This window comes from Olea europaea, chromosome 14 (genome assembly GCF_002742605.1).
Source record: "Olea europaea var. sylvestris chromosome 14, O_europaea_v1, whole genome shotgun sequence".
NCBI lineage: Eukaryota > Viridiplantae > Streptophyta > Magnoliopsida > Lamiales > Oleaceae > Olea > Olea europaea.
Window position 1 is genome coordinate 17257093 of NC_036250.1, and position 24121 is coordinate 17281213.

At 33.9% G+C, this 24121-nt stretch overlaps 1 protein-coding gene across 2 annotated transcripts; it reads left to right on the plus strand.

The window, feature by feature from the left end:
• The first annotated feature begins 15844 nt into the window (after nucleotides 1-15844).
• LOC111409360 lies at nucleotides 15845-16750 on the plus strand. Of its 2 annotated transcripts, none has more exons than XM_023039416.1 (3): nucleotides 15845-16215; nucleotides 16302-16376; nucleotides 16448-16750. In XM_023039416.1, exons 1-3 carry the CDS (start codon nucleotides 16051-16053, stop codon nucleotides 16451-16453), a joined length of 246 nt encoding a protein of 81 aa, XP_022895184.1. In that variant the 5' UTR covers nucleotides 15845-16050; the 3' UTR covers nucleotides 16454-16750. The 2 variants fall into 2 exon arrangements, with proteins under 2 accessions (XP_022895184.1, XP_022895183.1); XM_023039415.1 differs by having other exon boundaries at nucleotides 15846-16215; nucleotides 16464-16750.
• The last annotated feature ends 7371 nt before the right edge of the window (nucleotides 16751-24121 follow it).

Genomic DNA, 24121 nt, shown 5'->3' on the forward strand with positions numbered 1-24121 from the left:
AAAGCATTACAGAATGTGACTTTAGGGTCGAGTAATAATCCTAGTGAGGTTTATTGAGAGAATAAACTTGGTTCTTACATTGCATTTGTGTGTAATCCTTTTTACATGTATGTGGTTACTTAATTCTGTTGCAATGTTGATGTTATACTTTCAATATGTTTGATGTGTGTAATTGCATTAATTAGAGTGACTTATTACTTTATGTAATATGTTTACATGCATAGTGTGTTAAGTTTTATGGCGTACTCTATTTGCTCTGTGAGTGGTGTGAGAGTGTGGTAGTGAGAAGAAAATTGGGCAGCCGTTTCTCTCCTTTATCTTTGTGAGTCTGTGTGGTTTGTGAGATTATGTGAGGCAGCCATGTTAGGGTTACCTTCTTTTTCTTTGTAAGTGTTGTGAAGTAACTGACTCTTGCTTCGATTTTTCTTTGTGAGTGGCACCTTCGCCGTTTTCTTTGTGGATTTTTGGAGCTTTGGTGATTGGAGAAGCTTTGTGGTCACCGAAAGGTGTTGTTTGCCGTAGTGAGTTTGTGATGCATTAGCAGTGAGTTGGATGTCTTTTGGTAAGGTGGAGTATAGATGCCTAAATGTGCATTGGTGATATGCACAGGGGATGTGGAGTGTGACATTTGGATAATGAGTGGAGATGTGATCAAATGTGTAGAATCCTTTATCTCTGAAAGAGACCCTGATCAGGTGGAGTGTGAGAGAGGTACTTCTATCACTTCTGCAAGGTGGAGTCCCATTATCCATGTAGGTTGGGAGAAGTGATGGGGGTGATAGAGGATTATCCCGAGAGCTTAGGATCTATTGTGACTTACCAGTTAGACATGAGTTGAGTGATTTGTTTAGTGAGCATGATGGGCAATGAGAGGAGATATGTGTTCTTGAGGTGTGAGTAACACAGAATGGGATAGGATAAGTGTGGTGAGATCTTTCGTGGGGTCATTTATGCATTTGTTGCATATGTGCGTGAACGTGTGTTGATTAACTAGGTTGTGTGAACGTGATTTTGAAAAGATCTGCGGGTGTTATCCTATATATTTTGATCGCATGATTATTTGTTCATTGTGAATACTTGTTTCTATTTGGGTGTTCTTAACCTTAGCCATGGTGAGTACATGGAGCAAGTATGGTATGTGTTTCGATTCGAAACACGAGGTAAGGTCTGTGATTCCAATTTTATTGGATTACCTTGATTGTGGAAGCATAAACTGTGTGTTTAGGTTGCTTGCAGATTATTGGGTATCAAGGTGGAGATTGTTGGATTTTTTGATACCCAATAATCTGGGCGATGATTTAAAACAATTGTCGGATTATTTATCGACACCATGGACTTGGCTCGGCTCGGAAACGAATTACACTCTTGGATGGCTCAGGTTTGGGTTGGATGATTATTTGGTTAGTTAGACCATTTAGTGATTAATATGGAGTTGGAAATTGGCCCATTAGTTTAGGTTATATGGCAGCCCATTTAGAGATCTCTTGACCCATATTTGATGACTTAAACTAACCTATATATATGTATTTATCTCCCAGCCATTTTGGTGTGTGTGTGTTGTAGTAATGAAGAGGAGAGTTGAGAAAAGAGAGGCGACTGAGAGAGAGGGAAGCCATGTGAGGTTGTGAGTGAGATTCAACCATTGTGATATCTTCGTCTTCCTCTCCATACCTTTATAGATTGTTAACACCACCACCCTTCTCCTTTGTGGGGTTAGAGAGCAAGAGAGCAGTCTAAAGTAAAAGCGAAAGTCTTGGGTCGAGTCAAGATAAATCGGTGTTCGTTTGATTGTTTTCTGAGCCAGGAATCAAGATTTATCGAGGGATTTCCGCTACAATGCCTTTAATAACAAAATTTTTAATATCTTTATATATATGGTTCTTGCTTCATCTAACTTTAGAGCATGGCTTCATAATTGATATTTTCGAATCTTAATGATTGCAATTATGAATCATTCGCAGTATCCACAATTAGTAATTGATCTTACGGGAAATTAGTTTGTCTTCTAAATTTGAAATATGTTCTGCTACTATAATACTTTCTTCGATCCACTATTTCCTCTTTGTCATTTATTATCTTGATTTGAGCATTTATGTCTTTGAAGTTTAATAGCTATGCTTTTGAATTTGTTCTTCCTGCAATATATTAATGTATGTAGCTCATTTTAGAAATTGGTTTTTCCTCTTAATCTAATACATGTTATGTAACGAGAATTGATTAACTCTCTCTCTCTCTCTGCTCCAGAACATAATCGTTATAAATAGGGTGGCTGGTTGAGATCTGAGAGCTGGCAAGCAAATATGGACCATTTTATTACTGTTGCTACAAATGCATGCAAAGGGGGTTGGGTTAAGGAGGGAAGAAGTATTTTTCTTTGTGATGGACTTACTCAACTCTCGACAGACTTTTCAACTAGCTTCCTTATGTACACTTTTAGTATCTCTTTTTTTGCTAGGCTGTGTTCGTCCACCATATTTATCCCTTGGTCTAGAACTTTTTCGTATGGGTAATTTTTGTTCTTTTATATGCAGTATTCCTTTTTAGTTTCTCGAAAAATGGAAAAAAAGAAAGACAATTGTAGAGCTCAAACCTCTTTGTACATTCAGTGGGAATATGTACGAACAAATTAAAGTTCAAAATTAGCTTTTGGAACTTTGTTTTAGTAAAATTTGATAAAGATGTTGAGGATAATCATATACATTTGATTGAAACTCAGTTCTTTATGACAAGAAACTATCTTTGACGTCCATTTATATATACCGTCGAAAATTTTTGTGAAAATATCTTTGATTATATGCTTGTTTTTTCTTTTTAATATGTGGACATGCACGAAACGAGATCACGTCTTGCTGAATATTGTAGACATGCCCTTATGGCCCTTGAAGTGCTCATACATCCGCAGGCCCTTCTATTGGTAGATTTTTTTTAAAATTGATAACTATGAAGTTCTGAACGACAAGGTTCTAGAGAATGTAACATTTCAGATTAGGATCAGATGATAACCTATATAAAAATTGGTTTGAAAATGATGATGATATGATAGAAGTTCCAGCTACTAAAAGTAAAAAGAACACAAATTATATCGTGGGACCCTCTACAGCTGTAAGAGACTATTCTCCAATAAATCTTCTCGACAAAAATGAATGGGGGATGTCGGCATCTGGTGCCATTGAGAGAATTGCAGTCGATAAAATCATTGTTATGGTTGAATTACAAGAAATAAACACATGCCTAGTACAGTGATCGGAGATTATGCTGGCGGTCATAAGTATGGTAGTTTCCAAAAGTAATGCATCAGATCCAATTGACACTGAGATGGCTCCGATTTCTATTGATATTACAATGGAAAGTGAGGTAGCAATCACTGCAGTACATGAAGAAAATGTCGGAAAGAGTATGTAGGCATCCAAAGATGGTGGATTCAATACTATAATGGAAAGAATATCTTCTACACTAATATCCAATTTCAAGAAAAGCAAAGTATTGACCAAGTTAATCTGATAATGAATTGTCATTGGGTTCAATTCCTGATATCATTGATTGAGATACAGATTCAAACTAAGTGTTAGTTTCTAGCATGTGAGAGAATGTAATAGCGAATTCTCAATTCCAAGTTTAGACAATTCGTTATTCAAATCATTTAATTTCAGACTCTTTTATCTATACCGTGATTTTCGTTTAGTTGGTGCTCAGTGCCACTTTCTTGTGCATGTTGCATGTAAAACAAAGATAGTTAATTTTGTGAATTAATATAATTTTGATTTATTAGAAAAACAATTTATAGTTTATGAAAGATGATTTTTTAGTTTACAGTATGTCAAGGGCCTAATAATTTCTATGGCCCTTGTTACCTCCTCATAGGCCATGGTCCTATAACTTAGGTCATAGTACCGAGTTAGCATGACCCAATTTTGACACTATTAATATTGTATAATTAAAATAAGTTATTTTTGGTTTACAATTGTATAGATAATGTATACACGACAAATTTGTTAACTAGACAAACTATAGGCAAATTCAGTTATAGTTTAAATTTTTATAGATTAATTGGAGATCAATTTAGAGTCATCTTAGAGAAGGTCTATTGATAATTGTACAACTTGTGATATCTCACAATTATTATATATGGTTACCATGAACTAGATAACATAATAGAAAATAATTTACGAAAAAAAAAGATAACAGAAAATATATATAAAATAAGAATATAAAACTCTTCAAGATTGTAAGGTCCGATAGTGGGCTTAACACGACTTGAATCTATGGATAATGTATAATTCAAATAAGTTATTTTTTATTTGAAATTGTATAAATCTATTAGGATAATGTATATGCAACAAATTTGTTAACCAGACAAGCAAATTCAGTTATAGTTTAAATTTTTATAGGTTGATTGGAGATCAATTTAGTATCATCTTAGAGAAGCTCAATTGATACTTGTACAACCTGTGATATCTCACAATTATTATATATGGTCACCATGAACTAGACACCACAATAGAAAGTAATTTATGAAAGTAAAAAAATAAACAGATGATATATATAATAGAAGTTTATATAAATCTTCATATTAAAACTCCAATTTATCCCTCTCAAGTTCATTGGTTGTAGCTCATACAAGTTTAGTCTCAAGCTCATTCTTGCTTTATATCGCCTGGTTTACTAAAGAGGTTCCATTGGCCTATTTATATTGCTATATTTCATATGGAGGGTGGAGATTTATGTAGTTTTATTGTAAAATTAATCTTCAAAACTACTCTAGCTAGATATCTACAAGAAATATTCTAACAAGTCTGTCTTTAAAACTTTCTAACTATGTCATGCAAATTTCTCCACTTTCTTAGTGAGGATCATTCTTGATTATGGCAGTCCATACCTTTCTAGAATGTTCTTACAAGTTTTTCCTCCTCTTCAAACCTATGCAAAGTTTTGCTAAATGTGAAGGCCACCAACATACACCGTTGACAACTTTAGCCTTTTGTGACATCCCAATACTACCTTAGATTGTGCTTGCTTTTGCTTGGGATGCAAGCCCTAATGTTGCACGCCCAACTTCCACCCATGCCTTCAACCCTTTAAGTTGTCCTTGGAAAGAGCCTTCAACTCCTTGCATACAATTGATTGTCCATGGTATATGTCTCGTGCACAATCTGCGCGCATCCTTAAGTTCGAGTATTGACCGTATTTGTAGGTTTTTTATTATGTCATGATAGGAGCGTTCATCTAGCTAAATATAACAAGTCTAGACTAGACAGAACTTTATGTCCTTATAGAGTTTAACAATCGAAAAAAAATATTAGCTCATGCCATGGTAAGGCCATGTGCAAGAAGTCAAACCCATGAAGGTGATGTCGTCCAACATTTAAGGTTGAATGAAAACATTCAAGTTCCGCACTATTTGGTTTCAGCTCAATCTAATTCGGTTTGTTTTAGTTCCCCTAATATTTCTGAAATTTAATAGATCTCATGTAACGTCCCGACCCCTTGTGGACCGGAATGCTACTTACTTTAATTAACTAACCGGTGGTTTAGTCATAGGAGAATATATTTTAGCGAAAGCTTAATTTTTACAAATGATAATTTTAACAAAAACCTTTCAAATACTTTAAATAAAACACTGAATAAAAAAAAAGAACGTAATTTATTTGAAGAAAACATAACTTGTTCTCGCGTTCAGCGTTATTCAAATACTTTAAAGAAATGACATTGAAAACGTTTACAAAAATAAATCAAAATAACTTGTTCACCGGGTTTTTCATGGACTCGTTGCACCACTCTCCATCTTTTCCATCATCTAGGCCCAGGTAGAATCATATCAATCTATAGAGAAGGGGTTAAACCCATGAGTTAAAAAAACTCAATAGATATCATTGGTGCATTCGCGATCAAGCTATACATTTCAAAGCTGTAACTTTAGAAATCTTTTCATAGTAAGATTTCCGGTAGAATTCCAAGCATATAGAGTCATGAGTTAACACGAAGCCTCGACCGGAAGTACATGCCGTACTCGGAGGTACCATTAGACATGGAGGTGTATGCCGTACCGGAGGTACCATTAGACATACAAATATTAACATAAATCTTCATTTACTAGAAACTTATAACTTAACACGAATTAACACTTTGCACCTCTACTTACCTCGATTGATGCTTTGAACCTTGTTGAAAAATGCACTCCTTTGATGTTTAAAAAAAAACACTCTGTTGAGAATTGACTCTTGGAAAAACACTTCTTGATAGCACCGAAACTTCTAGGAAAAACTAATTTTCCTCCCTCTCCGTTCTCTTTTTTCTAGACTTGAAAACTCTCTCTTTTATGTTTAGAAGCTTTTGTCTTAGTGTGAAAAATGTGTATGCATTGGGGCCTATTTATAGGTGAAAATCTCACAACTTAAGGGCAAGTGAAGGGCCTAATACTCATTAATACGGGAGTCATTTATGTGGGAGTTATGGGTTTAAGAAGGTGCTAGAAAATCGTGTAGGAATTTGACTTTTCATATTCCGCGTACTTCGATTGATACTATACAACCTTTAGTATTTCGATCATAACTTCTTCTCCCGATATCCGATTGAGGTAATTCAAAGTGCGTTGAAAAGTTAACTCAAAAAGCTATAATATTTCTTTAGATATTATTTTTCAAATCGAATGTTTTCTATGTCGTAAATGGGTCTCAAATGAGACTAAAAATCTGAAGTATACTTTAATCATCCAATATTCATGTCTTAGTGCCACTAAGGTGTTTGAAATTATTTGGAGGTCTACATCCCCCACACCTTAATTAAAATTTCGTCCTCAAAATTTACCTTCTGATTGAGCGAATAGTTTTGGATACTTGTTTTTGGCTTCCTCTTTCCCTTCCCAAGTGGCCTCTTCTATTTCATGATTATTCCATTGTATTTTGACCAATTGAATTTCTTTGTCCTTAGTTTATGTACCTTTCGATCCAATATCCTAATTGGTACCTCTTTATAGGAGAAGTCATTTTGTACTTCCACGGACTGATAGTTCACTACATGATTAGGACCATACACGTATTTCTTGATCATTGATACATGGAACATGTTGTGTACTGCTGATAAACTAGGTGGGAGAGCTAACCGATGGGCTACATTTCCTACCCTATGAAGTATCTCGAATGGTCCGATATAGCGGGGTCGTAGCTTTCCTTTCTTGCTAAACTTAAGTACACCTTTCATCTGTGCCACTTTCAGAAACACTTTTTCTCCAACTTTGAATTCTAAATCCTTCCTCCTTGTATCCGCATAGCTCTTCTGTCGATATTGTGCTGCCTTTATCCTTGCACGAATCTTATCGATTGCCTCAACCGTCTTTTCAATTATTTTTAGTCTCAAAACTCTCTTTCTTCTTGACTTCATCCCAATGAACAGGGGACCTACATCTTCTACCATAGAGAGTTTCGTATGGTGCCATCTTGATAGTTGCTTGGAAGCTGTTATTATATGCCTACTAGGGATATGTATGACTCCCAACTACCCCCTAGATCCAAAACACATGCTCTTAGCATGTCTTCCAAAGTTTGGATGGTCCTTTCAGATTGACCATCGGATTGAGGGTGATATGTTGTACCAAAGTTCAGCTTCGTTCCCATAGCTCCTTGTAGACTTTTCCAAAATTTGGACGTGAACCTTGGGTCTCTGTCAGACACAATGGACACAGATACACCGTGTAATCTCACAACCTCCTTAATGTACAACTGTGCCAATTGGTCTAAACTGAATGTCATTTTCACTGGAAGAAAATGAGCTGACTTTGTTAATCTATTCACTATTACCCATACAACATTGTTTCCTCTTACTGACTTCGGAAATCCAACCACAAAGTCCATTGTGATATTTTCCCATTTCCATTCGAGTATGTCCAGTGGATTTAACAATCCAGCCGGTCTTTGGTGTTCTGCCTTAACCTGTTGACATACCATGCACTTTTCCACGTACAACCCTATATTTCTTTTCATATTTTTCCACCAAAATGTATCTCGAAGGTCTCGAAACATTTTCGTACCACCGGAATGTGCGGTGTACGGGGTGGAATGGGCCTCTTTCAATATCTCGTTTTTCAAGGCTCCATCTTTAGGCACACAAATTCTCCCCTTAAACATTAGTGCCTAATTCGAAGCTATTCCAAAATCCTTTCTCTTATCAGTACCAATATCATTCTTGATCTTCAGCAAGAATGGGTCATTACCTTGTGTCTCTATAATTCGATCTCTAAGAGTAGGTCAAATTATCAAAGCTGCTAGACGAGTAGTGACTTGTCCTGGTATGGTAACCACTTCGATCTGCAACTTTTCCAAGTCCTTGACTAACTCCATTTGAAAAGTGGATAGTGACGCCAACTGTCCCATTGATTTTCTACTTAAGGTGTCGGCTACAACATTAGCCTTACCTGGATGGTAATGGATAGTGCAATCGTAATCATTCACCAATTCCAACCATCGTCTTTGTCGTATATTCAATTCCTTCTATGTGAATAAATATTTGAGACTCTTGTGATTTGTGTAGATATCGCACTTCCCTCCATACAAGTAGTGTCGCCATATCTTCAAGGCGTGTACTACCGTCGCAAGTTCTAAATTATGCGTCGGGTAGTTCTGCTCATGTTTCTTCAATTGTCTTGATGCATAGGCTATCACTTTTCCATTCTGCATCAGCACATATCACAATCCTTGCTTGGATGCATCACCGTATATAACAAACCCTTCTGTACCCTCAAGTATTGTTAACACGAGTGCTGATATCAACCTCTGTTTAAGTTCTTGGAAACTTTGTTCACATTTATCTGTCCATTGAGATTTTACTCCCTTCCTTGTAAGTTGCGTCATTGGTCCAGTTATTTTGGAGAATCCTTCTATGAATCTCCGATAATATCCTGCTAATCCTAGAAAGCTCCGTACCTCACCAGCATTAGTTGGTGCTTTCCAGTTAATTACTGCTTCCACTTTCGCTGATCTACCTTAATCCCTTGGGCAGTGACTATATGTCCAAGGAATCCAACTCGTTCAAGCCAGGACTCACATTTCTTGAATTTGGCATACAGCTTCTTCTTGCGTAATACCTCTAATGCTATTCTTAGGTGCTCTTCATGTTGCTCCTAACTCTTGGAATATATCATAATGTTATCAATGAAGACTATGACAAATTTATCCTAGTACTGATGAAATACATGATTCATCAGGTCCATAAACACTGCAGGTGCATTGGTTAGCCCAAACGGCATCACTATAAACTCGTAGTGTCCATAACGAGTTCTGAAAGCTGTCTTGGGTATATCCTTTGACTTTACTTTCAATTGATGGTATCCCGATCGTAAGTCGATCTTGGAAAATATCTTAGCTCCTTTCAGTTGATCTAGTAGATCCTCGATTCTTGGGAGTGGGTACTTATTCTTGATAGTTAATTGATTTAACTCCTTATAATCGATGCACATCCTCATGCTTCCATCCTTTTTCTTCATGAACAACACCGGCGCACCCCATGGAAATACACTTGGGCGTATAAAGTACATATCTAGGAGTTCTTGCAACTGCTTCTTTAACTCTTGTAGTTCCTTTGGGGCCATTCGGTATGGGCTTTTGACACTGGTGCCGCTCCGAGAATTAGGTCTATGGTGAATTCCACTTGCCTATCTGGTAGAATACCAGATAGATCTTCTGGAAACACATCTATGAATTCCCGTACTATTGGTACGTCTTCAACCTTTATTGTCTCCTGTTTTCCTTCTGAGATGTTTACTAATTATCCTTGACATGTTTCTTTTCTCAATATCTTCTCAGCTTGTAAAGCCGATACTAGTCGAATAAGGGGTTTCATCTTCATTCCAAGGAACGAAAATGGTTCCTCTCCTGGTTTCTGAAATGATACCTCTCTTTCCTTACATCGGATGGTGGCGTAATTACAACCCAACCAATCCATGCCTAGTATTACATCAAAATCATTCATTTCTATCATGTATAGGTTCGCTTCCATTGGTTTTCCCTCAACTTCAATACTTACTGATTTGGCTATTCTATCAGTACTCAATGGGTTGCGTGAAGGAATGCTAACCTCTAATGTAACTTTCGACTTATCACAGATAATACTAGATTTAGCCATAAAAGTTCTCGATACAAAGGAGTGTGTGGCTCTTGAATCAAACAATACATAAGCAGGCGCATTGGCTATCAATAAAGTACCTGCTATGACGTTCGAGTTTTCCTCTGCATCTTTCTGAGTCATTGCAAAAAACTCGTGCTTCTCTTTCTGGTTCTGGTTATTGTTATCATCCTTCTTCGGGGTAAATGTGGGGCAATCCTTAAAAATATTCCCTGGCTTACCACATCTGAAACAGACATTCTTCCCTTGCAAACACACACCACGATGCGTCTTTCCACACTTAGGACATGGCTCTATAACTGGCACAATGCTCTTGTTGGCATTGGCTCCGCCATTAGCTTTCTTGTACTGCCACTTGCCCTTTCCCTTATCCTGGCCATTCCATTTCCCTTTACCTATACAGCCATTATCCGGTTGATTGAACAGTTGACTATATTGCTCGACGCTAGTCTTCTGGTACCAGATAGCATGAGTCTTTCTAGCATTTCATGGTATGAGGTGAAATGATGGGACATAAGTATCATGCTTATATTTGGGTTCAGCCCTTGTTCAAACCTTCTGACTTTCTTGTCTTCCGTATCCACCAGATGTGGAGCATACCTTGAAAGTTGGTCAAACTTCCTTTCATACTCAGTCAGGGACATAGTCCTTTGCTTGAGTTGGAGAAATTCACTTTTTTTGTGATCCCTCAAAGACTGTGGGAAGTACTTGTCCATTACTTCCTCTTTTAATCGCTCCCAAGTCAATTCCGCTTGTTGCTCTGGGGTCTTCGTCCTTGACATCGAGTCCCACCAGTGGCTTGCATCACCGGAGAACATAAACTCAGCACACTGGACCTTCTGGGCGTCCGTGCACCCTATTAATCAGAATATTCTCTTCAACTTGTGAAGCCACTCCTTGGCTGCAAGTGGATCAGCTGCTCCATTGAAGGTAGGGGGCTTGTGTCTTCTAAATTGCTTGACCACTGAAACATGGGTTGGAGGAGCATTAGAAGCTAGTGGTAGGGGTTGCGCCTGGTTCGGGTTTTGCCTGCCAAGGTCTTAGACGCTTAGAGGAGATCTTTTATCAAGTTGGTTTGGTTTGCGCGGGCCATTTTCCTTTAGACAAAACGTATGGTTCTTATTAGTTTCATACTTCGAATTCTAACAAAGAAGATAAAGTTTTATTTCTTGACATAAAGGAAGTTGTTACAAGGATTTAAATCTAATCCCTATAAGTTCTACGGATCTTCTTTGGGGGAGCCTCATCTCCAGAGGAGTCTTCCGCCTCAGGTCCGAATTCTATGTCCATCTCAACCTGTGGCTCAGGCTCAGGATCATTCCCTTCTTCAGGCTCTTCTTCTTCATCAAGTTCAATTACTATCTCCGGTTGAGGTTCTAAGTTTTCCCTCCATAGGTCTAGGAGTGATTGGCAATACACTTCAAACTCAAATATATTTGGGTGCTCCTCTAGCATTACATCCCTAACCGTGACTCCCATGTCTCCCCATTGAGGTGGAAGGGAGTGTATGAGGTTATTTATAGCCTCAATATGCGTTATCTCCATTCCAATATGCGTTATCTCCATTCCAGCTTTCACCGCTGTCATGCATTTCTCATAGACATCATGTATATGTTCGTCAAGTGGACAGAGCAGATCAGTCACGTAATTCTCATAGGACTGAATGACGATTTTACGGTTTAATGCTTCTCTATATGCCCTAACCGTTCTACGAGCCATATCTGTTGCATTTTCACATATCATACACTTTTTTTTTACTCTTGGAAAAATGGCTACTGTTACATAACATTCTACCTATAAATTCTAACCCAATGCGTATCTTTTGAACAAAAAAACACGTCTTTCAAATCATTTCTAACTGGCATAGTATATATTTGAAAATAAGCATAAGTTGTACCATAACATCGCAAAGCATCATAACATAGTTTTTTCATGAAAACATTAACTTTGAACATACCTGGGCTGTAGGATGAGATTGATAGATGGATGCAAGATGTCATGGAGTATCTTAGACTTTTTCATTTAAAAAAAAAATACTTGATCTACAGAACCGGCTAAACCCTTTTTTTTTAAAAAACATACTTGGTCTACAAAACCGGCTAAACAGTTTTTTTAAAACATACTTGATCTACAGAATCGGCTAAACCTTGCTCTGATACCACACTGTAATGCCCCGGCCCCTTGTGGACCAGAACGCTACTTACTTTACTTAACTAACCGGTGGTTTAGTCATAGGAGAATATGTTTTAGCAGAAGCTTAATTTTTACAAATGATAATTTTAACAACAACCTTTTGAATACTTTAAATAAAACACTGAATAAAAAAATGGAACTTAATTTATTTGAAAAAACACAACTTGTTCTCGCGTTCAGCGTTATTCAAATACTTTAAAGAAATAACATTGAAAACGTTTACAAAAATAAATCTAAATAACTTGTTCACCTGATTTTCCATGGGTTCGTTGCACTACTCTCCATCTTTTCTATCATCTAGGCCCAAGGTAGAATCATATCAATCTGTAGAGAAGGAGTTAAATCCGTGAGTTAAAAAAACTCAATAGATATCATTGGTGCATTCGTGATCAAGCTATACATTTCAAAGCTGTAACTTTAGAAACATTTTCATAGTAGGATTTTCGGTAGAATCCCAAATACGTAGAGTCATGACTTAACATGACGCCTCGACCGGAAGTACATGCCGTACCCGGAGGTACCATTAGACATGGAGATGTATGCCGTACCGGAGGTACCATTAGACATACAAATATTAACATAAATTTTCATTTGCTAGAAACTTATAATTTAACACGAATTAACACTTTGCACATCTACCTACCTTGATTGATGTTTTGAACCTTGTTGTAAAATACACTCCTTTGATGTTTAAAAAAAAAACACTCCGTTGAGAATTAATTCTTGGAAAAATACTTCTTGATAGCACCAAAACTTCTAGGAAAGACTAATTTTCCTCCCTCTCCTTTCTCTTTTTTCTAGACTTGAAAACTCTCTCTTTTATGTTTAGAAGTTTTTGTCTTGGTGTGAAAAATGTGTATGTATTGGGGCCTATTTATAGGTGAAAATATCACTATTTAAGGGCAAGTGAAGGGCCTAATACTCATTAATACGGGTGCCATTTATGTGGGAGTTATAGATTTAAGAAGGTGCTAGAAAATCGTGTAGGAATTTGACTTTTCATATTCCGCGTACTTCGGTTGATACTGTACAACCTTTAGTATTTCGATCATAACTTCTTCTCCCATTATCCAATTGAGGTAATTCAAAGTGCGTTGGAAAGCCAACTCAAAGAGCTACAGCTTTTTTTAAGATATCATTTTTCAAATCGAATGTTTTCTATGTCGTAAATGGGTCTCAAATGAGACTAAAAATTTGAAGTATATTTTAGCCATCCAATATTCACGTCTTAGTGCTACTAAGATGTTTAAAATTATTTGGGGTTCTACATCTCTTGAACTAAAGAGTTTCGAAATTCCATTAGAACACGATAACATTTTCATATCTAACTTAAGCAAAATAGGGGTTATATGCACAAAAGAGCACTCCACTTTCACAATTTTTACCATTAGCCTCCATCAATCATTAAAAAATAGATAGGATGAATGGCATAGATAATGTATACCGGTGGTGACTCTGACTATAGGTGGGGTAGGCGGTCGTCTAAGGCTCCAGTTCGGTAAGGACCCTAAATTATGTAAGGCTAATTGGTTGGTTGAAGAAAAATGAGAATATATTTGTAAATTCTTTAAAATAGAATTATTAATATGCAAATACAAGAAACTAATAAAAGTTGAAAATACAGAAATTTTTAGAAAAAATATATTAATAACATAAAACTTAGAGTAATGCTATTTAATTTCACTTGAATTGCAACCCCAGTATAAATGACGCTAACGTGATATTAAATGATAAGTAGAACAAAATGGCTCATTTAATTCCACATTTCATTTAGCCTATCATCTAGCATCACTTAAACTGAAGATGCAAGCCCAATGAAGTTACATAGCATTACTCTAAAATTTATCACTTACATTTATTTATCGTATAAATATATCACCGACATTACTCTCTCTTTATAAGTAATTTGATCATTAATCTCCAATCATTAATTTCCTTCTCTTATCCAAACAAAAAGGTCTATTTGTCTCTTCAAATTCCACGTCCAAAAGTAACCCACCATAATTTTTTTCAATCCAACAAGAAATGAATATCTCACTTTGAATTAAAATTTTAAAAATTCAATTTAGTAGATTGGTGTGGTTTCACTGCTATTATTACAGCCTTATAGATTTCTTTCTTTCTCTCTTATCTTCAAAATATATACCACAGAGTACATAGGCTGTTATTATTATTGTTTTGATTTAATCTCATGATAATAGTATTTTTAAATGCTTGTTGAATGCACTTTGAATTTAATAAATTTTTGTCCGTGTACATATTTCTTATTTGTAAGTTAATTTAGTATGAATTAATATAAAATTAGTGGCTCATTTGTATTTGATCCTCATTTTTATTATTTTGTTATATTATCTCTCGCGGTCAACATTCTCTAATTTTGTACATAAATATCTCAAATGCATATTTAATTTTGTTTTAAATAGTTGCAGTGAGAAAAAAATCAATGAAACGAATAGACCCCTTTGTCATTGCATTATAATTCTATATGCCAAGTTTCACTTATAATTTGTATTGCATGCTAAAAATTCGACATTTTGTTATTTTTCTCTTCAAAATTTAGAGTTTAGTTGTTTGTATTAGATTTTTCATAATTATATTATAACTCTTTATAAGAAAGGCTTAAATAAGAATACAATGATTTTCTTCAATATGGCCTCATATTTGAAGTTGGTGTAAGACCCCTAAAATATCATAACCAGCCCTGATGTATACTCACGTTTAGAACCTTTTAATCGTTAAAAAATAGATAGAAACAATGGCATGGATAATGTATACTCAATGTACCTTTTAATCGTTAATTTTTTTCCTTGTCGCAAAAGTTCTGTGACTAGTAAAAAACATTCTGGAAAGTACAATTGTCAATAAAAAAAATGTGGAAAATATAGTGATTCTACGAGATATTAACTCAATACTTTTTCTTTCTTATATATGATATTATGTGTTCATATTACTCTAATTAAAGGAGATATTAGTATATATTGATAAAAAATAATTAATGAAAATTAAGAATGTTGGCAAATTCAATTATTTCAAAGTGAAAATAGAACTATTATTATTTGTTTACTCAAGTATAGAAAAGTAAAAATAATGAACAAAGGATATCTAGCCTATTTGAAACAAGATAACGGAGCAAGATCGAGACATTTTAGGGAAATGACCTGCGTAAAAGGAGTTTTGCACAGATGTTCAATAGGTTAGACACATGGGGTGAATCCCGTGTGAATATTTTATTGTAATGGGCCCCGTTACTGTGAGTATTCTGTAAAAAAAATTTAAAATATTTTTAGCAAGTGTAGCATTACTCGACATTTTATCATCCATGCATTCAAGAAGAGAGTTTTAGCGCTTTCAAGCAGTCGAAGGCTCGGGAAGCAAGAAGTGAAATCAGAATGGAATGAATGTCCATGGCCTCTTCATCATTCTGTATAAGTGGGCTACTAGTTTTTCATGGGCTTGCTCAAAGTTGAATTAGTGGGCTGGTGAAAAATTGAACCAGTGGGCAGGCTTAAACCACCAAGGGCTAGGCGGTGAGTGCCCAGCAATTAGCCACGCATTCTTCACTCATTCAATTCTTCCCCATCACAACCTCCAGTTTTGCCCTTTCAAACGACGGCAAGATCTTATTTATCTCAATTATTCGAACCCTCAATCTGAAAAAGCAAAAGAAGAAAAAAGAAACCCTAAATTCTGTAAGCGTAGTTGAAATTATTGGCTGAATTGAGATTCATAAAAGATCCCGCCAAAATGACGAGTAGTTGGAGGAGAACGTTTGGGAATGTGAGGTCCTTTGTTGGAAATTCTATGGGAGGCTTAAGAGGAGGCAGTAATTTGGCCTCCTGGGTCGTCGCCGGAACTCTAGCTTATTTCCTCTGGGTCAGGCCTTCACAGCAACTCAAAAAAGAGCAAGAGGCAAATGCTCACTCTCTATGTCACCTTCAAATTTTAATTTCTTACGACTATGATGTTTATTTATATATTTATTTTTGTTTTGGCAGGAGAGGGCGGCGTTAGCGGCAGCTTCAGATCCTTATAAATATGTGGAAAAGCGCAAACCGATTCCGGATCCTCAGGTACTGCATAAATTTTATTACTTGTGTAGAAATTTATTGTTTGATGGAAATTGGAATTCACGGGAGTGTAGGTGTAAATTTTGGCAGGAAACTGGATTGATATATGGGAATAAAAACAAAGAGAACAAATCCGGGAAATGAACTACTGGGTGTTGAGTAAGTTTAGATAGGTTGCAGCTGCTGAAATGTTGAAAAGCTTTGGATTAAGTTACTGTATGTTATACACAAATACATGCCTGAATGCATTAAAAATTATTACTCAAACAGTTGTTTATCCAAGTGACAGATGGAATAAATGCGCCAGATATATGTTGTTATTGTATTTTTGTTTAGTCTGAGTTAATCAATAAAATTTCAAGTGCGATTTGCGTTTACTTTCTCGCAGAGAAAAACTGTAGTACAAATTTTGATGGTTACTGAATCACGATACATCATTATAAACTTGGAACATGTGATTATTGAAACCCAAAAAAGAGTGTGTTTGAAAAAATTATAATTTGTTGAGTGCCAACAACATGCTAGTATAAACGAATAATCTATTTAATCAGAAATGAAGTACAGAGGTAAGCTGGTGGCTGCAAAATTACTTGGAGGAGACATGATAATGATAGCATCATCATAGGAAGTTCTTGAAATCTTAGCTACTCGTTTACAAAACTTGAAACCATGAGAGGACGCTCACCTTTCAGTCCTGGCTGAAGTGTGTGTGACTTTGTATCTTTTCAATGAACTGGGGTGTTCATGTTACAATTTTTTTCCCTTCTTTGATCTTCCACGTGATCTCATAATTACCTTACTACCAGGTTAAACATCAGAATCTTCAAAGCTAAGTTGTGTTTGACATTAGCAATTTAGTGCTGACACAACAACGTAGGCATGCCAGAAAAAGGGAATCATATTTTCTTTCATATTCTTCTCTTGGAGAAATTGTGAGTATATGGCTTTGACGGTCTTAAAGATAATTCCAGTTTTTTAACCATGCTTGTGGAGTTAATAGATGATAGTCATTTTTCTTCTTTCCCCCACAAAGACTTCAGTAATTCCTAATATTTTGTAATTTTCCATTACTAAGCCCCCATTTGCTCTAAATCATTTTATGGATTTAGTTAAAAACAAAAGATTTACTCATCTTTAAAATTTAATATTTTTTATTATAGCAAAGAACTAATCTAGTTATATAGAATTTTAAAAGTTTATTACGATTTCATAATCACTTCTTAATTGATTATTCAAATAAGCATAATGAAGACATACATAATTCAAACCAAATGGAACCTTGGTTATATTGAAAATTGGCTTTTTAATTTTTTACTAGAAGCATGTACTTCGCTATTATGAAGTTCATCAAGGTTTGCAATGACAAAGTTGTTCGTTGTAATGTACTTTTCTGGCCTTCATATAATTTTTCATCCATACCTGCCACAGTCCTTTATTTGTTCCTACAAATTTAGTTTCTGTTGCAACACAAATATACCACTTCTTAAATTCATCGAACTTTTACTTTGTCTTATATTGAGAGTGAAGCTGTCTAACAGATTTCAGTGTGACTACGTTAACATTCTAGGGAGTTATGCAAACCTATAGTTGAAGATAATGAAAATATCAGTTCAAGAAAGTTGTTCCAATGAACCATGTAATGAGGTACGGCTTCTCTTGCCACCTTCTGTTTCTGTTTATAGATAAACAAGCATTTCGGACTTGCGGTCGATACTTTTTCTTCTATAAATCAATCTACTTGATAATCCCAAGGCATTGTTTCTTGTCGTTTAACAAAAAAAAATAATAATAATAATAATAATAAATAAATAAATAATTGAAAAACTGATTCTTGTATAGCTGCATTTGGTGTCTGATTTTGGAAACACTTAAAATGTTGAAGTGGCAAATGATTGCAGTGAGAGCCCTGGGGCATTATTTGGTTTCCTAAATTCAAATTACCAGAGGTGATCGAGGACTTCTAACTATGGCCAGTTTTTGAGAACACAGTAGTTGTTGAGTTACAGTTGTCACTACTAGTACCCTTTGAGTCAGTAACCTTCTAAAATAATGAAATTATAATCACTTTGGTAATATAAGTATCCTTCACTGCATCCTCCAAGGAAGATAAGCAGCTAAGGGTACACTTGATCATCTCTTTTATGGATTTTGATGGTTCAATTATAACATTTATATGCATTGAGTGGTGGTCGGTGTCTTCGTGGTTGTCATTTGGTTATAGTAGTCGTAGTCTTGATTTGAATTGGACTAACAGGAGGAATGGTTACTATTTTTTATGTTGGTTGATATCAAGGGTAGTAATGGTGCTGTTCTGCCCAGGAAAGAGGAAATCACTTGATCTTTTGCCTGGAACGATTTCAATCCTTTCATTTTTTTTAACATGCAATATAACCATGCATTTCTCTTGTAACATTATATCTTAAATGCCTGAATGTTTTTAGCCAAAGGATTTCATTTCTCCAGTAAGAAGATACAAATCAGTGTACACCAGTTGCCGTTCCTAAATAGTGTTCATACTTGAATCAAATCTGTTCAACATTTAATGAGGAGTTCTTTAATGATGTTACTTCACTATCAGTGCAGAAGAATGTACTGCATTCTTAAGCCACCGCTATAATCGTTACTACCTTGCACCGTAAAGTTTGTTTATTTCATGAAAGTCTATGTGATTGATGCGAAACGTTTTACTCAAGACGGTGGATAGGATGGATTCTCTTTGTTTCTATTTTACCTGTCATCCTAATTTACTTAGATGCATCTCCATGATAATGAAACTTTTGATCAGCAATTTATAGTTGTAGATTCACATTGAATGTCGACAAATGCATGTTTGAATAAGCTCGCAGCATATGCAAGTACAGGATCACCCAGGATGTGTGAAGTTTGTAACTGTTTAAAAAGAATGATCTTTAGCTCATTGTAACCATGGAAATGATCGTCAAATTGTTGGTTGCATACCATTTTCTAGGAGAAATCAAGAGTGGTGTGTATAAGTAGATGCAATCAACCTAGCTTAACCATAGCTGATAACGGGTTCAAGTGTGTGTGTGTAAACCTATTTGGTTAAGATCTCTATGACTTATGCTCCATTTGTTTGTAGTCGTTTGTTAAATAACGTCCCATATAGTGTGATGCTTGCTCTGTTAAGCCTCTCAATGATTTTCTTCAGAACTGAGCTTATAGACTGACTTGAACACATATTAATTGAGCCGACATATGGTGCATGTGACAGGCGAACACTAAAAGTTATGGACATTCATTACGCTAAGAATATGCTTCGTTAAAACTTTATTAGGAAAAATCCCATGAAAAAATCTTAATGAAGGAAAAAAAGTTACATTATTTTCTTCAATAGGATATAAAAGTTGTCTTATTAAAAATCTTGCAAGGAAAATCCTATGGGACTATATCTCGGTCAATTGGAAAATAATACAATGCCTATTTACTCTCTTCATGATAATATTACTTGAATTATATCCTTCATGCATAATAATTACTTCAAAGATAACATTAATAGTCGTGCTAGATGAATTAATTATAATCGCATTTCAAATTTCAAACCAATTATTTCTTCTATTAATATGAGTACACTTGTGTTTTGAAATATATAGTAGTACATCATTTACAAAAGTGTTGTCAACAACTTTTTCTTTTCTTTTTTATTCTAATTTTGTTTTTTTTCATAACAACATAATTTATTGAGATGTCTCAATTTTTAACATTTCTGGTACCTAAACTTTTTTTGAGATTTTACATTTTGTTATGTCTATATACTTTTCAAAAGTATATATCTCCTAAATGGGACAATCTTTGCTAATTGTACCTTCTTTTTTAGATTTTTTTCCCCCTAGAATCAAGGTATTCATGCTTCAAGCGTGTCATAAATATATCATATATGATGTTAATGAATTGTTCTCCTAGGATATCAATTAGTGTTGGAGCATTTAAAGTTGACATGTGAGATATTGATCGATAAGTGCATTAAAATGAATTGTCTTTGAACTTTTGGTTTGAATTGTCTTTTGTGGGGATCTAAATAATATAGTGATTATTTTGTGCATTATTTTCAACTTTTAAATTCTTTTCCTAATGTTGAGAAAATAGTTTAATCAAATTGACAGTTAGCAAATTGTGCTATAAAATATCATCCGTTATTGCTTAAGATATCTTATAAAGGTTTAAATTCTTAGCATTTGTAATATCTAAGTGCTATAGGTACATAACTATATACATAGAAGTGTCCATAATGTCACGTGACACTTTATCATTTGTCTGTTTAAAACACAATCAATTTTTTCAATCAATTTTTTCCCTCAACATAACATTATGTTATCCTTTATGTACATTTATTATGTACACTTGGCAAAATCCTATCTAAGAAGTGGGTTGTTCTCAATATTAATGATTAAGAAATTAATCAGAGACGTTTAACAAGTAATATTGTTAAATCATTTATCGGTTTCTCAATTAACACTTATTAAAATATTGAGATTTAACCTCACTAGTATTAACAAGACAAACCGTCTTGATTGTATAATCCTAAAAATTATGCATATAATTTAAAATTTGAGTATATATTTTGTAACTTCAAGTTGCGAATACCATTCAATTATCTAATGGATGCATCATATTTATTAGACATAAATAATATCTAGAAACTCAACATGGAGGATGCAGGAGCTACGTATCACCCTAATTAACTTTCAAAAATATAAGGAATTCTATCAATATTTTAGTTAGTGATAATTAATAACCAATTTTCAGTAAAGAGAACAATCATATAGGAATTAATTGTTTTGAAGAATCTTAGGATTCTTCGTTGAATGTCTATTTAAATTCTCAATAATTTTTTGTATCATTATTGATCTTGTAATGATCTAATTGGACATGCTCTACTAGGCATTTTATAAAACTTTGTAAGTTTCTTTTATGTTAAGCTTTTGTTTGAGTCCCATTTTGAAGAAAAATGTATTTTTGAACAGTAATTCTTTGGAGCATGTGATTAAAAAATAAGAAAAAAATTAAATTTACGTGTAAAATTATTCTATCGAAGAATGTACAGTTGAAAATGAATTTTAAGAAAATATATTTTTGAGAAAATGGGACTCAAACAAGGGCTAAGTGGAGAACAAAATACTAAAAATAGTAAATTTCGTCCCTTCATCACAGAATATTGACTCTTCTAGAGTTTTGAATAAGATTTTTATTATATCATATTAAACAATGCTTGATATCCAATGATTTTGACATGATGTCAACTTGCCACGTGACATGTTGTTGTGGGACAATTTAAATAATTTATCTTTTCACTCATCATTTTTTTGTCACAATCAACATTGTTAGCGTTCTTTAGGAATATTAATAGAATTGTAAATTATGCCTCTGTTTGTCATCCATTCTTTTTTCTACAGTACTTATTTTCAATCACATTTTTCATTAAAATAATATTATACGTAAATAAAAAAATTTTCCTTCTTTTTTAACCATACATTTTAACATCAATCACTATTCCATAATACATTCTTCTTAAGTAATGGATGACAAACACACCCTATATTTCTTCAAGAAAGCACAATTAGAAACACATTCTATTCAATAATATGATATGAAAAAATATTATAATTTTTGTGCTTCTTCAAAAGCAACAAGATTATAATATTCATTTTCAAGCAATACTACATTATATTCTCGTGAAATATTGATTTATATTGTTCCTTTCAAGAATATTATAATATTATTCGGATTTTTATACTGAAATATTGAACACTTACATTCAAGCAACTATTTATCTATCATGAGTTGGTACAGTCAAATCAATATAATCAGATAGAATAAATATACTATTTTGTTATACAATTTAAAGTGTTGACATTTTCTTTGAACGATGAAGAAAAGTTGTTTCGTAAATTCAATTGTCCGGAATTTCTTATCTTTTTTTATTGAAGGATTTTTTTTTCCTTCCATAACTAAATAGAGATTTGGAAGCAGAAAGAGAAATAAATTTTGTGAAGTCTGTTGGCTAAAACTTCGTGCTAAAATGTGTTAGAAGATACGGAGAAAATGAATAGAAAATAGAGTAGTCAATAGATTTGTTTATAATTTATTGAGAACTAAAACTAGGGCTGTGTGAACCTCTCGAACCGAACCGATTGAATCGGATCCAAATCGAATTAAACGATTCTTCTTAAGTTAAATATTCGAACGGATCTCTCAATCGAGCATCTAATGAGTTTGGTTCGATTTTCGATTCTAGATGAAAAATAGAAAAACTAAATAAGAATCAAAGTTCCTTAATTTTTTTAATTTATTTATTTTAAATAAGCTAAATTATTTGATTTTTTTATAAATAAATTTGCTAACTAGTTAATTTAGTTCAAACAAAAAAATATGGTTTTCCTATTTCTAATTTTCAATCCAAACTCAACTTAATCAAACAAATATTATTCTACCATAGTGTCGTTTCTATTATTTTGAAGACATCGAATTGAAGCTCGATAGTGCCTTTCTTAATTATTATGAGCTCGATATCCTTCTTTTCTTGTGATTTTAACAATCAAATCTTTGAATAAGTCAGCAAAGAGAGACGCAAAAGACACATAAGATTGGACTACGTTATTTTGTAAGAACTATGATAGAACATGTCATTAGTTAAATTAATGTAGCTTTGTTGATATTAAAAAAATAATTATAGTATGAAACCCAGGAATAGAATGAAATCGGACCGAACCGAATGGAGTCGAACCTAAATGGTTCCATAATTAAATTTTGACACAACGATTTCACTTATTAAATATCAAAAAATTTCGAGTTTGATTCGACTTTCATTACAACCGAATCGAACCGGACTATGACCAGTTCTAATCAAAATCCTATATTTATAAGAAAGAATTAGGAATTCAATGATAATAATAAATCGAATCGAGTGAATATAATTGCCATTCAATAATAACCATATTATTTACGCTAACTACACATTATTTTTAGGCTCCCTGGTTCTAAGATGTATAAATGCATCGAAGGTGAGTGGGTCAAAAAGTAAAAACAATATCTTGGCAACTACAGCGATTTATCAAAGGTCTATTACTAGGTGAATTGACTAAGTACTGAGCTTGTGCAATAAGTGTTTCGCATGATATGACTCATTTTTCTTCAGGTTCTTTGAATCCTGCAAATATATTTTTCTTCTCCTTTTAGGGTCTGCTTGCAAGTTTTTGGGTACTTTTTGGGCAATATCTAAAGTATTGATTTTGAGTATTCATGAGGAGTTCGATTTTGAGTGACGGTTTTGAAAACAATCTAACCCATGATTGAGAGTTAATTATTTAGCGGTTCTGAATTTTTTATAAAGAATACAATTATATATATATATGTCTCTTAATGAAATTCCTAATTTCTAATTTATTTTTTTTATTCATAAATGATATTTTACTTATAAGTGACTTTTTTTATATAAGTTAATTATTAACTTAAAAAGTAAAATATTTACTTAAAAAGTAAAATATTTACTTATAATTAAAAATTCAAATTATAAGTAGCTTTTTTTTACTTATTAGTGAATTTTGTACTTTTAAATAATTTTTACATATAAATGAATGTTTTATTTATAAATAACTTTATATTTTACAAGTGAATTTTTATCTTGAGACTATTATATTTACTTTATAAATAATTTTGACACAAAAGTGTATTTTTATCTAAATATGGGGTTATATAGGGGTACAATTAGAAAAGAATTTGAAAAAAAAAAA